General features: G+C 48.3%; 1 protein-coding gene across 1 annotated transcript in view; it reads left to right on the forward strand.

The window, feature by feature from the left end:
* The first annotated feature begins 1,106 nt into the window (after positions 1 to 1,106).
* Positions 1,107 to 13,998, forward strand: part of LOC120057614 (calcium-binding protein 8-like) — a 70,720-nt gene continuing 57,828 nt past the window's right edge. The window contains exon 1 of the mRNA XM_039006183.1: positions 1,107 to 1,248. Coding sequence (XP_038862111.1) covers positions 1,107 to 1,248 — 142 coding nt within the window. The remainder of the gene's footprint in view (positions 1,249 to 13,998) is intronic.

Raw genomic sequence — 13,998 nt, forward strand, 5'->3', positions numbered from 1 at the left:
GACAGCCATATATCTCTCTCTGTGCAACAGGCCTGTCTACAGAAAGCTGTAGGGATCATTTCCCTCAACTCTCATTTGCTTTGTCTGGGCTGTAGCCTACATATATATGTCTTTGGCCTGTAGATGCAGTATAACTGGGCAATTCCAAGGTAACAGAGTGACAGTAAATGTCAAACAAAAACCAATGATTGCAAAGTTAAACAAACCATACAACTCTCTCTTTGCATCTGCACTGTTCTTCAAGTAAATGTGTTTTTGTACATTTTTCATATGACATTTTTAAAAGTAGTCCTTGTCCATAAAGTTGTGTGGTTTTGTTTAACGTTGCAATCCAATGTTTTTGTTCGACATACGTTTTAGTTTGAAAAAAAACTTTGTCTCAGCATCATCATTCAACTCTCATAGCGCCACTCATGGAAACACTGTCTTTTATCTCTTACAGCGCCTTCTCTACCTCTTAGAGCTCTTTGTTGACTCTGGTGGTCTGTCTCTCTCTCTACACTGTAGATATTGTTCTTTCTCCAGTCAGGGAGGAGAAGGGAGGGGGAAGTGGTAATGACAAGGTTTGAGGAGGTGATGGGGAGCGAGGTCGAAGGCAAAGAGGGACAGGACTTTAGTCAGGTATTTATCTCTCTGGGCCAGGTGCCGGGTAGACGTTGGAACGAGCAGGAGATGAGTGGAGGTAAGGAGAAAACAATTTGATGGGTGCTTATATTTGTCCTATTTCACACATGTACAAGTGTGTATGAACACACGTGTGAATTGGAAATGTGTTTATTTGCATATCCGACTCTCCCTGAAACACCATCAGAGAGTGAGGTCACAGCCAAGGTCTGCCTTCATCAACAGCAACCCTGGAGCAATTAGGGTTAAGTTCCTTGCTCAAGGGCACATGAACAGATTTTTCACCTTGTCAATTGGGGGATTCGTACTAACGAACTTTCAGTTACTGGCCCAACTCTCTAACTGCTAGTCTACCTCTCGCCCTTAAGGGAGAGGGAGGGAGAAGGGGAGGAGTAGAGGCAAAGAGAGGTAGAGAAAGATGGATGGGTTCACTCTCTTTCACACACCTATATGGGTACACAGACCCACATCATTCAAACTGTATGCGTGTGTTCTGCAGAGAGAAGACGCCGTTCCACCACGTCAGGTCTACACTGCTCTACACTGGAAGTCTCCTGAGCCGGACTCTGTCTGAGGGGAGCGAAGCCTTCCAAATCACCAGTATATCCTCTGAGGAGCTAGGAGGTCAGTTTGTGTGTGTGTGTGTGTGTGTGTGTGTGTGTGTGTGTGTGTGTGTGTGTGTGTGTGTGTGTGTGTGTGTGTGTGTGTGTGTGTGTGTGTGTGTGTGTGTGTGTGTAAGCGTGTGCAACAGTGTTGGTATAAAGCTTAGGTATAAAGTGGTCTGTCCTCCAAATGTCTTAATTCTTCGCCACGATGTAAACAGCTATTTATCGGTTCAATAAAGAAGAAACATCGACTTGCAAAGCTACACTGGCTCAATAAGAAAGTGTTTGATTGGCTGTAGCAGACAGATACTGTCACGTTGCATAAGGATGGGAGACAGTCGGAGGATACGTAATAGTAAAAAAAAAATCTCTACCCAAAACAAAAGAGTGAGGTGTAAACCTCTAAAATAATTCATGGGACGAGACCCGTAATAACAAGTGCACAAAAATACACGTAGCACACTGATCGACAAAGACAGTCCGGGGTTGGTGGTGATGATCCAGTTGTGACATCTAGAAGGCCGGTGACATAGACCTCTGGAGCTGGTGAACGGAATGAGCAGCAGTACCGGGGGGATCCGTGACAGATACAACCTTTTCCTGCACTGAGCAATCGGATTGGTCGAAGCATGTCCTGTGGACGGTCAAGGGCTAAGTGTTTAGAAACTAATTTGTGTAATTCTGACCTCTTAGTGTTGGGTTATCACTACGTCCTGTCAATCACACATGGGAACCTTTGATGTGGAGAACAAAGAGATCCCATTGCGTGTTGGAGATTAATGGATGTTGATAATCCACCCATCAAGGGATACAGAAGGCTATTTTTCCATCGCCTGCCTGTGAAGGGTAGTACAGTGGTTCCCAAACTGGGGGTTGCGGCCCCATGTGGGTCCAGCTGATTTGAAAATGGGGTCGCGGGACAATTTCCAAAATCCAGAGAAAAAAATACATATATATTATAATATCGTCTTTGTATGTCAAAATCATTGTAATATACTTAACCTTAAAAATCGAAATGAAAATTATTCAAATCTAAAATATACAATTCAACCAGAGTGCCTTTGGATCATGAGAAAAGACCACACATGACCTTTGCACTTGAATCATTCCCACATTGAATGGCTAGGCCTGCTACGCTATGAAACACTATTGCACAGACTTTGATATTACCAGCTGCAATTGATATGGTGAAAACAGTGTGTCACCACACAGGCTGAGGCACAGAAACTCACATCAATAGGCCTACCTTTGTTAGATAATGTTAAACATATCATTTATGCTATTGCTAGCAAAAAAGAGGAAACTCTGACTGAACAACTGGAAAAACTCCCCAGTTTATGCTCTCCAAATGGACGTGAACTGTAAGGGACAAAATGTCCATGCATTGACTTTTGTTCGTTATACATGTCGGCGGATACTATTCACGAGGACATATTGTTCTGTCTCACGATTCCCAAGATTGAAATGGCACAGGAGATGTTCAGTGTGCTGTGTGGCTATATTGACAAAAACTGATTCCATGGGAACGAATGGTGGGCTTTTGCAAAGATGGGGCTCCATCTATGGCGGGATGGTGGGCAGGCCTCTGCAATATAGTTATGAATGTGTCTCCCTCTGCTATATGGACCTATTGTATGATACACTGATAGCAACTGGTGGCAAAAGAGCTGAGCTCAGAACTCAGAGACACACTGCAGCAGGTAACTTTGATTATAAAATATATCAAACCACACACTGTGCGCACGCCTGTTCGCAAAACCATGTGGAGATTTGGGATCAGAGCATGAAAATGTTCTATTTCACACCGAGGCTTGGTGGTTATCAAGGGGGAGTGTTGGAAAGAATTTTCGCATGTTTGGGGTCGCGAGAACTTTCAGATATCAAAATGGTGTTGTCGGCCAAAAAAGTTTGGGAACCCCTGCCTTATCACTTCAAGGCTAGATTCAATATGTAGCGCTGAAGAGCTGCATTGTAGCGTGGTTGAAATTTAAAGGTAATTTTTGATTGAGCCGATAAATGCAGCATTTACCGTGAATACAGTCTCCGGGAACATTGTCTTTAAAGCTGAAATATCGATCTTTTTGGGATGACCCAACCAAATTCACATAGAAATGTGAGTTATAGATCTGTCATTCTCATTGAAAGCAAGTATAAGAAGCGGTAGATCTGTCTGTTTACTATTTCTTTGCTTCCTGTTCTTAAGTTTTGTTTTTGCATCTTTTAATTTCAGTTTTGTCCACTAGCTTCAAACTGCTGAAAATACAATATTTTTGGTTATTGAAAAGATATTTCACAGCGGATTAGATGGTACATTGATTCTCTACACTATACAGTACATTGCTTGTTTTGTCACAAACTGAAATTAGGCAAACTATTAGAATTACAGCAACCAGGAAATGGCAGAGACATTTCTCCATATTGCAACTTTAGATGTCAATGGTGCTACAACGCAGCTACGGGTTGAATCGAGCCCTTACTGTTGAAAGTATCAGTTATATTACAGTGGTTGTACTTTAGTCTGGATTTGTTGTTTCTCAGTGAGGGATGATGGCTGTCCAGATTGAAGGGTGTATCACAGCGTGAGCCACACAACTCGCACACACTCATGCACTTGCGTGCATACATGTACAGGGCATTCAGAAAGTATTCAGCTCCTTTGACTTTTTCCAAATGTTGTTATGTTGCAGGCTTATTCTAAAATGGATTAAATAAATAAAAATCCTCAATCTATAAACACTACCCCATAATGACAAAGTGAAAACAGGTTTAGAAATGTTAGCAAATTTATTCAAAATAAAAAACAGATACCTTCTTTAAATAAGTATTCAGACCCTTTGCTATGAGAATTGAGCTCAGTTCCATCCTGTTTCCATTGATCATCCTTGAGATTTTTCTATAACTTGATTGGAGTCCACCTGTGGTAAATTCAATTGATTGGACATGATTTGGAAAGGCACACACCTGTCTATATAAGGCCCCACAGTTGACAGTGCATTTCAGAGCAAAAACCAAGATGAGGTAAAAGGAATTATCCGTAGAGCTCCGAGACAGGAGGCACAGATCTGGGGAAGGGTAACAAAAAAATGTCTGCAGCATTGAAGGTCCCTGAGAACAGTGGCATCTATCATTCTTAAATGCAAGCAGTTTGGAACCACCAAGACTCTTCCTAGAGCAATCTATGGAGAAGAGACTTGGTCAGGGAGGTGACCAAGAACCCGATGGTCACTTTGATAGAGCTCCAGAGTTCCTCTGTGGAGATGGGATAACCTTCCAGAAGGACAACCATCTCTGCAGCACTCCACCAATTAGACCTTTATAGTAGAAGCCATTCCTCAGTAAAAGGCACATGACAGCCCACTTGGAGTTTGCGAAAAGGCACATAAAGGACTCTCAAACTCTGATCTGATGAAACCAAGATTGAACTGTTTGGCCTGAATGCTAAGCATCACGTCTGAAAATCTGCCACCATCTGTACGGTGAAGCATGGTGGTTGCAGCATCATGCTGTGGGGATGTTTTTTTAGCGGCAGGGACTGGGAGACTAGTCAGGATTGAGGGAAAGATGAACAGAGCAAAGTAGAGAGATCCTTGATGAAAACCTGCTCCACAGCGCTCAGGACCTCAGACTGGGGCGAAGGTTCACCTTCCAACAGGACAACAACCCTTAGCACACAGCCAAGACAACGCACAAGTGGCTTCAGGACAAGTCTCTGAATGTCCTTGAGTGACCCAGCCAGAACCCGGAATTGAACCCGATCGAACATCTCTGGAGAGACCTGAAAATAGATGTGCAGGGATGCTCCCCATCCAACCTTGAGAGGATCTGCAGAGAAGAACATCCCAAATACAGGTGTGCCAAGCTTGTAGCGTCCTACCTAAGAATACTCAAGGCTGTAATCACTGCCAAAGGTGTTTCAACAAAGTACAGAGTAAAGGGTCTGAATACTTGTAAATGTGTAATGTGTAATGAGCAAAATAATATTTGTTTTGTTGCAAAAATATCTAAAAACCTGTTCTTGCATTATCATCATGGTCTATTTTATGTTTATTGATGATGGGGAAAAAAACTTACATACATTTTAGAATAAGGTTGTAACAAAATGTGGTTGTAACAAAAAGTCAAGGGGTACTTTCCGAATGCACTGTATACACACACTCAGGCGGCAGCAGCAGTAATTCAATAGAGTACAGGCTTAACTGAATGACAGAAGCAGAATACCATATGGAATGTTATTGAATAGTTTGGGGTAGGCCTAGTCTGAGAGGAATGCTCCTCAGAGCCAAATGCTGATGACAGGTTGCCCTATGCAGGGAAATATGGGAGCAGGGGCGATGAGGGACAGGGAGTGGCTGAAGGAGGCCAGACGGAGCTTGCCGCGGAGTCTTGCTTTGAGCGCACACCATGTATGCGGCAACAAAGGTTGAGACATCAGGAGCCATGGTGGGCCACCAGAAGCGTTGTCAGAGGAAAGCCAGGGTATGAAGAGCACCAGGATGACAGGTAAGCCTGGAGGAGTGAGCCCATTCCAGGACCTGAGGCCGGGCCGTATGAACATCCGGTTAGCCGGGGTGTTGTGCCTTGCGGACTAGAGCCTCAATCCCCCAAACAACCGAAGCCGCCAAACATGAGGCAGGGAGGATGGTCTCAGATTCAGATGGAGTGGCAATGGAACTGTACAGATGGGAGAGAGTGTCCGGCTTCACGTTCTTGCACCCTGGGCGGTAGGAGATGGTAAAATTGAACCTGTTAAATAACAGGACCCAACGAACTTGCCTTGGGTTGAGGCGCTTGGCAGTGCATACCAAAAATGGATGTTCCGCCCCTTCCAGCCAGTGCCTCCACTCCTCCAGAGCCATCTTAACCACTAGGAGTTCCCGGTTCCCAACGTCATAGTTCGCAGGGTTGAGACGATGGGACATGAAGGCACAGGGATGAAGCTTTTGATCCTGGACGGATCGCTGGGAAAGGACGGCCCCTACTCCCATGTCGGAATCGTCACCTCAACCACAAACTGGCGAGTCGGGTCCGGATGGATGAGGATGAGGGCAGTAGTGAATTGCTGCTTTAGATCCCCAAAAGCCTTGTCCACTGCTGGAGACCATGTGAACGGTACCTTGGGAGGGGACAGATGAGTGCAGAGAGGGAGCCGCCAGGTTGCTGTAGCCCCGAATGAAACGGCGGTAGAAATCAGTAAACCCTAGAAACCGTTGTATCTGCACCCTGGACGCGGGCTGGGGCCAATCCACCACCGCTCTCACCTTTTCCAGATCCATCTGAACATTCCCTTCAGTAATGATGTATCCCAGAAAGGAGAAAGTGGAGCGGTGGAACTCGCACTTCTCAGCTTTTACAAACAAATGATTTTCCAGGAGGCGCTGAAGGACCTGTCGAACATGGAAAATGTGTTCCTGGGCAGAACGAGAGAACCAGGATGTCATCGAGGTAGACAAAAACAAAATGATTCAACATGTCCCGGAGCACATCGATGACCAGGAAGACAGTGGACACGTTGGTGAGTTCAAACGGCATGACCAGGTACTCATAGTGTCCACTGGCAGTGTTGAAAGCCATCTTCCACTCGTGTTCTTCACGTATCCGCACAAGGACGAATGCTCCCAACAACCAGAGAGTCCTCGATGTACTGTGACCTTGGTCTCAGGACAAGACAGAGAATATAGCCAGCCTCAAGGCAGTGTGGTGCCCTGGAGGAGGTCAATAGCACAATCATAAGGAAGATGTGGAGGAAGGGAGGTAGCACGAGCCTTGCTGAAAACCTCCAGGAGGTCATGGTACTCTGCGGGAATGACAGAGAGATCCGAGGCCGTACTCAACCCTGGAGGCAGACGTTCCGGGGAAGGCTGCGTCGCCTTCAGGCAATGTGAATGGCAGAACGGGCTCCAACCCATGATTGAGCCCATGGTCCAGTCAATGTCGGGGTTGTGCTTCTGGAGCCAAGAAAATCCCAAAACAATATGGATGTGGGAAGACCCAATGAGGAGAAGCTGTATTGACTCACTGTTGTTTCCAGATACCCTTATAATAACGGGAACTGTGCTGTGAGTGACACTTCCAATGGAGCGGCCGTCCAGTGCCCTGGTATCCATGGGAACAGAGAGGACTTGAGTAGGGATACTTAGTTCTGATACCAGAGTCAATGAGCACCCGGAGACACTTTGACTGGTCTCCCCACAAGCAATATCACATAAAAAGGAGTTTGGGTAATGAGAATTAGAGGGTTCCTAGTCAGGCTCACCAGTGTAGTTGTACCTACTAAGGATTCAGGTCTCTTCACTGGGTAGGTGGCTATGTAATGCCCTACAGCACCACAACACAGAAACTATTGGAGCTTAGCCTGCATGAACATTCCCTAGGCGATAATCTAGCACTTCCCAGTTGCTTAGGTTCCGGTGTATCCAGATTCCTTTGGAGGTGAGCGAGCCGCAGCGGATGGACGATTGTGACCTAGGCCAGAACTCCTGTCAGTCCTGCATTCCCGTAGACGTCCATCAATCCTAATGGTGAGGGCGATGAGGGAATCGAGGTCCACCGGTAACTCCCGAGCAGCTAGCTCATCTTTTATCACCTCTGATAATCCGTGAAGTAAGGTATCGAATAGGGACTCCGGATTCCAGGCACTCTCGGCGGCCAACGTGCGAAAGTCTGCAGCGTAGTCTGCCACACTACGGGAGTCTTGACGTAATTCCAGTAGTTTTCGGTCCACCTCTCTCCCGGATACCGGAGAATCTAATACCTTCCTTACCTCTGTAATGAAGTCTTCCAGATCACGACGAATGTTCAAGACGATTGTTGCTCCCAAACTGCCGTAGCCCAGGAGAGCGCCCTTCCCATCATTAGCGTATTAATATACGCTATCTTCGACCGATCTGAAGGGAACGAAGGTGGCTGCAGCTAAAAAATGAGGGAGCACTGAGAAAGAAAACCCCGGCAGGTTCCAGGATTCCCAGAAAATGGTTCCGGAGGGGTTAAGCGGGGTTCTCGGGGAGCCGGGGTAGGCTGTACCACCACTAATAGTAAAAAGGTTACTGGGTGGTTGGGAGGTCTCAAGAGATGGCGGGCTGCCTATGAGTTAATACACTGATTTGCTCCATAATAGCATTGAACCCTTGGTAGTGGCGTTCCGTCAGGGAACAAAGCCCTTCCAAAAGGTCCAGCAGTAGCTCCTCATGCCTCCCAATGCTGGGTCTGTCATGGCCTGTTCATACTATAAGGGCACAGGGCGAGACCCAGATGCAGACAAGGGAAGCAGATAGTTAGAGTCTCTGATATTTATTATAATCCATGGGGCAGGCAAGAGAATGGTCGTGGACACGCAAAAGATCATAACAAGGTCAGAGTCCAGGAGTGAGGCAGGCTCGAGGTCAGGGCAGGCAGTATGGTCAGACAGGCGGGTTCAGAGTCAAAGGTCAAAACCGGGAGGACTAGCAAAAGAGAGAAAAGAAAAAGCAGGCGCACGGGAAAACCACGCTGGTTGACAAGACGAGATGAATTGGCATCAGACAAACAGGGAACACTGGAATAAATACTCAGGGACTAATGGGGAAAACGGGTGACACCTGGAGGTGGGTGGAGACAATCACAAAGACAGGTGAAACAGATCAGGGCGTGACAGCTACTGTTATTTTATTGTTGCTCCTTAATTATTTTTCTATTTTTTTACCTCAGTTTTAATAAGTACTTTAACACTTTGTTTTCTTAAAACTGCATTGTTGGTTAAAGGCTTGTAAGTAAGAATTTCACTGTATTTCACTTTTCGGCGCATGTTACAAATAACATTTGATTTGATTTATTGCACGAGTGAGACCATAGGTTAATCAGCAAGTGTGGTGGAAATGCAATTATCTGCCATGCTCATTTGCTGAAGTTAATGATGAAGAGGAGAAGAGATATGACAATATCCTGACGAGGTAACATTATTAACACTACCATATTACCTGCTTTGCTGATGTTAACATGGACACTCCCATATCAATACCTGCTATGTTTATGAGGTACCATTATAAACACTACTATTAATACCTGCTATGCTGATGTTGTAACTTAAATACTACCCTATAAATACGAGCTATAATGATGAGATAACATTATAGACACTACCTTAAAAATACCTGCTATGCTGATGAGTGAGATAGTAAGCGATGTGAATTTGTCACCCCCTCTCTCCGTCGCCGGTCTACTAACCACCGATCCTGGAAACCTATCCTTATGCACACCTGGCAACCTTCATTATGCACACCTGCACCTCATTAGGCACACCTGGACTTCATCACCTCCCTGATTACTTCCCCTTTATATAGCGCTCTGTTGTTATCACCCACCAGGCAATATTGTTTATGTTTCCATGTTCAGACGCTTTTCTTGGTTTGTATCAACTGGGGACGTTGATAGATAAGGTCCTCTGCGATCTTCAACGTCTAGATCTTCCCCAAGGGGAGTCACCCCCAACGAGCAGAGGATCCTCTACCATGAGTTGACCTAGCGAACCAGCACTCCATCCCATTCACCAATCTGCCTAGGTCAGCAATGCCCGTATGTCCCTTCCAGACAAATATGACGGGACTTCATCCAAATGCCGTGGCTTCCTCCTCCAGTGCTCCCTCTATTTTGCTCATCAAAAGGGAGCCCCCACCCCCGATAGGTCCAAGGTTGTCACGGTTATTTCTCTGTTGACTGGGCGGGCGTTGGAATGGGCTACGGCCGTCTGGGACAAAGAAGAGCTTCTATGGGTGCCTATGGGAGGTTCATGGCACTGTTCAAAGGAGTCTTTGATCATCCACCGGAGGGCAGAGAAGGGGGTGAGCACCTACTCCAACTATGGCAAGAGGACCAGACCGCTGCGTAGTACGACCTCACCTTTCGTATAGTGGCAGCATCCAGCGGATGGAATGAACCGGCACTCCAAACCTTATTGAGAAGAGGATTGCATGAGGAGGTCCAGATGGAGCTGGCATGCCGAGATGACACCCTCTCATTGGACTCACTCATCGCGATGGCCATCTGTCTGGATAACCTGCTTCGGGAGCGTCAGCACTCCCATCGCCTCTCTCCCTCCTTCGTTGACCGATCTGAGTCAGAGCCTGAAACCATGAAGGTAGGGGCCACACGCCTCCCGCGGCTGACCGATGCCATCGGAGACAACTGGATCTCTTTCCCTATTGTGGTCAGGAGGGACACCAGCTTCAATGGTGTCCACTACTTTCTAACCCGAGAGTCACTAGAGCAGAGGGACGGTCCATCATCTCCAGGGGTAGGTGTGAGTATTCCATCATCTTCACTCTCCACCAAACCTTTCTTAGTACCGATTTCACTAGCTGGCTGTCCCTCGTATGTTCCCACAGCTCTAGTAGACTGCAGAGCCGCTGGGAATTTTATTGACCAGGCCCTTGCCTCCTCCCTTAACATACCATCATACCGCTCTCCTCTCCGTTTACAGTTCAAGCACTGGATAACCGACCACTGGGATCTGGCACAGTCACACACAACACCACTCACCATCCCTGTGGGACCCCTACACCAAGAAAGCCTCCCCTTCCTCATCATCCAGGCACCTGTACACAGTCGGCCTTGGCCTCCCGTGGCTCCAATGCCATGACGCCATCTCCTGGCCAAGGAGATGCAGGAAGACACTGCTTTCCCTTACCTTGTGGTTCCACGTCGGTTGAGAGTCCTGAGATTGACCTCGAGGCCGATATCCCATAGGTTTATCAGGATCTCCGGGAGGTTCTCCAAGACTCGCGACACCTGTCTCCCGCACCTGGGACTGTGCCATCGACCTGCTAAAAGACTCTGTGCCTCCGTGCAGCCGCATCTACCCCGTCGGTGGCTGAAACCAAGGCTATGGAGGAGTACATCCAGGAGGCTCTCCAACAGGGTTTCATCCGCCCATCCACCTCCCCTGCGTCGGCTGGTTTCTTCATCCTGGCCAAGAAGGAGGAGGGTCTTTGTCCGTGTATTGACTAGAGATCTCAATGCCATCACCACCAAGTACTGCTACCCCTTTCTGTTGGTGCCGGCCACCATTGAACAGCTCCGCGGGGCCCAGTTTTTTTACCAAGCTGGACCTGCGGAGTGACTACCATTTGATCCGCATCGGGAGGGGGATGAATGGAATACGGCCTTCAGCCCGGTATCTGGGCACTACGAGTACTTGGTGATGCCTTATGGTTTAACCAATGCTACGTCGGTGTTCCAGGCGTGAATGAGCTTTTTCGGGACATGCTTGGGCGCCAGGTGGTCGTGTATATTGATGACATCCTGATCTACTCGGCCACCTTGGAGGATCATATTGCCCATGTCCGGGAATTCCTGGGGCGCCTGCTGGAGACCCATCTGTACGTGAAAGCAAGTACCAGTTCCATCAGGTCGTCGTCTCCTTGGGATATTAGATCAGCCCACAGTGAGTGGTTATGGGAGAAAGGAAGGTAGATGCAGTCAGATCATGGCCAGTCCCACCACCATAAAGGGACTACAACGGTTTTTGGGGTTTGCCAACTTTTACAGACGCTTCATTGGGAACTTCAGCTCCTTCGTCTCTCCTCTCACCTCTCTCTTCAAAGGTGGTCCCCGTCAGTTGGCGTGGAATCCTGCAGCTGATGAGGCCTTCCGCCTGCTGAAGAGGCATTTCACCTCCGCCCCGTTGCTGAAACACCTAGACCCTATGCTGCCCTTTGTGGGGGAGGTGGACACCTCAGAAGTGGGTGTGGGGGCCATCCTGTCACAATGTCAAGGTAGTCCACAAAAACTGTATCCATTTGCATACTACGCTAAAAAACTTTGTCCCCTGCAGAGAGGAACTATGACGGTGATCGGGATCTCCTGGCGGTGAAGTTGGCATTAGAGTGGAGACACTGGTTGGAGGGCGCCACGGACCCATTTCTCATCCTCACCGACCATCGGAACTTGGAGGTGGCTGATCCTGCGCCAAGCAAGGTGGTCCCTTTTCTTTACTAGATTCAACTTCATCTTGTCATACCGCCCAGGTTCATGAACATCAAAACCGATGCCCTGTCCGAACTCAATGATTCGGGAGAGGTTCCTGTCCTGAGTGGTCCCATTAGCTGCCCTCCCGAATCGTTGCCCCCGTGTTCTGGGACATAGACCTGGACATCCGACAGGCTCTGGAGAGGGAACCCGCACTGACTACCTGTTCTCCGGAGCGCACATTCGTTCCCATGGAGGTAAGGGATCAGCTTTTGGCCTGGGTGCACACATCCCTTGCCGCTGGACACCCAGCTATCACCTGCACCACTCAATCCATCTCCATTAAGTACTGGTGGCCCACCTTGACACAGGACGTCACCAACGTCAACTCCTGCTCCGTATGTGCCCAAACCAAGTCTCCCCGGAACGCACCAGCAGGGAAACCCCTTCCCCTCCCCATGTTTCAGCGGCCTTGGACCCATCTGTTGATAGATTTTATTATTGTTTTCTTCTGATCTTCCCCTGTCTGATGCTTTCACCACTGTTATGGTTGTTGTGGACAGATTCTCCAAAGCCTGCTGTTTTATCCCTCTCTCTGGTCTCTATACCACTCGCCAGGTTGCTGAGGCACTGTTTCAGCAGGTCTTCCTGCACTATGGCCTTCCGGAGGATATAGTCTCTGACCGTGGTCCTCATTTCACGTGACTTGTATGGAGAGCCTTCATGGAGAAGCTTGGGCTCACGGTCAGCCTCACATTCGGGTATCGTCCTCAGTCCAACGGGCAGATGGAGAGGATCATCCACAGGAATCTCCCCAGCTCCTGGAGTCACTGTCAGGACCAGCAGAGGGAGTGGTCCCGATTTCTTCCCTGGGCGGAGTACGCCCAGAACTCACTTCGTCACTCCTCCACCGGGTTGTCTCCCTTCCAGTGCGTCCTGGGGTACCAGCCGGCCCTTGCTCCGTGGACCCCGAGCCAGACCGAAGCCCCTGCGGTGGATGAGTGGTTCTCGCATGCAGGAGAGGTTTTGGACGCTGCCTACGTGAAGCACCAACACGCGTCCGGTGCCAGAGGGAGCAGGTGGACCACCACCGCAGTGAGGCACCCATTTTCCATCCTGGTGATCTCATCTGGATCTCCATCAGGAACCTCCCACTTATCCTGCCCTGCCAGAAGCTGGCCCCCCGGTTTGTGGGGCCATTCAAAGTCCTCTGGAGGGTCAATGAGGTAACTTACCGACTACAGCTTCCCAATGACTACCGGATCTCACCCTCTTTTAACGTTTCCCTCCTCAGGCCGGTGGTTCCTGGTCCCCTGGCTGATGCTGTACCCCACGACACCCCTCCACCTCCCCTGGACATTGAGGGTAGTCCCGTCCATGCCGTCAGGTCCCTCCTGAACTCCAGACATTGTGGGAATCGGCTCCAGTACCTGGTGGACTGGGAGGGGTACGGTCCAGAGGAGCGGTGTTGGGTTCCGGTGAACAACATTCTAGATCCTAACATCATCTGAGATTTATACCTTCGCCCTCTGGACTGGCCCGCTACTCGTTGTCCTGTGGCTGGAGCCGCACATCAGGGGAGAGGGTTCTGTCACAACCACTCGTTCCCCCTCTCTGGTGTCAACTTCGCCGGTCTGCTAACCACTGGTCCTGGAAACCCATCATTACGCACACCTGGCAACCTTCATTACGCACACCTGTGCCTCATTAGGCATTAAACTCACTAACTGCACTTGCTTCCTGAATTCCAGCATCTGCGTTTCAGAATTGTAAAGTTTAATAGATTAATGAAATGGCGATCCATTCAGACCAGACTTACTGATTGAACTTT

The sequence above is a fragment of the Salvelinus namaycush genome, chromosome 12 (genome assembly GCF_016432855.1).
Source record: "Salvelinus namaycush isolate Seneca chromosome 12, SaNama_1.0, whole genome shotgun sequence".
In the NCBI taxonomy this organism is placed as follows: Eukaryota; Metazoa; Chordata; class Actinopteri; order Salmoniformes; family Salmonidae; genus Salvelinus; species Salvelinus namaycush.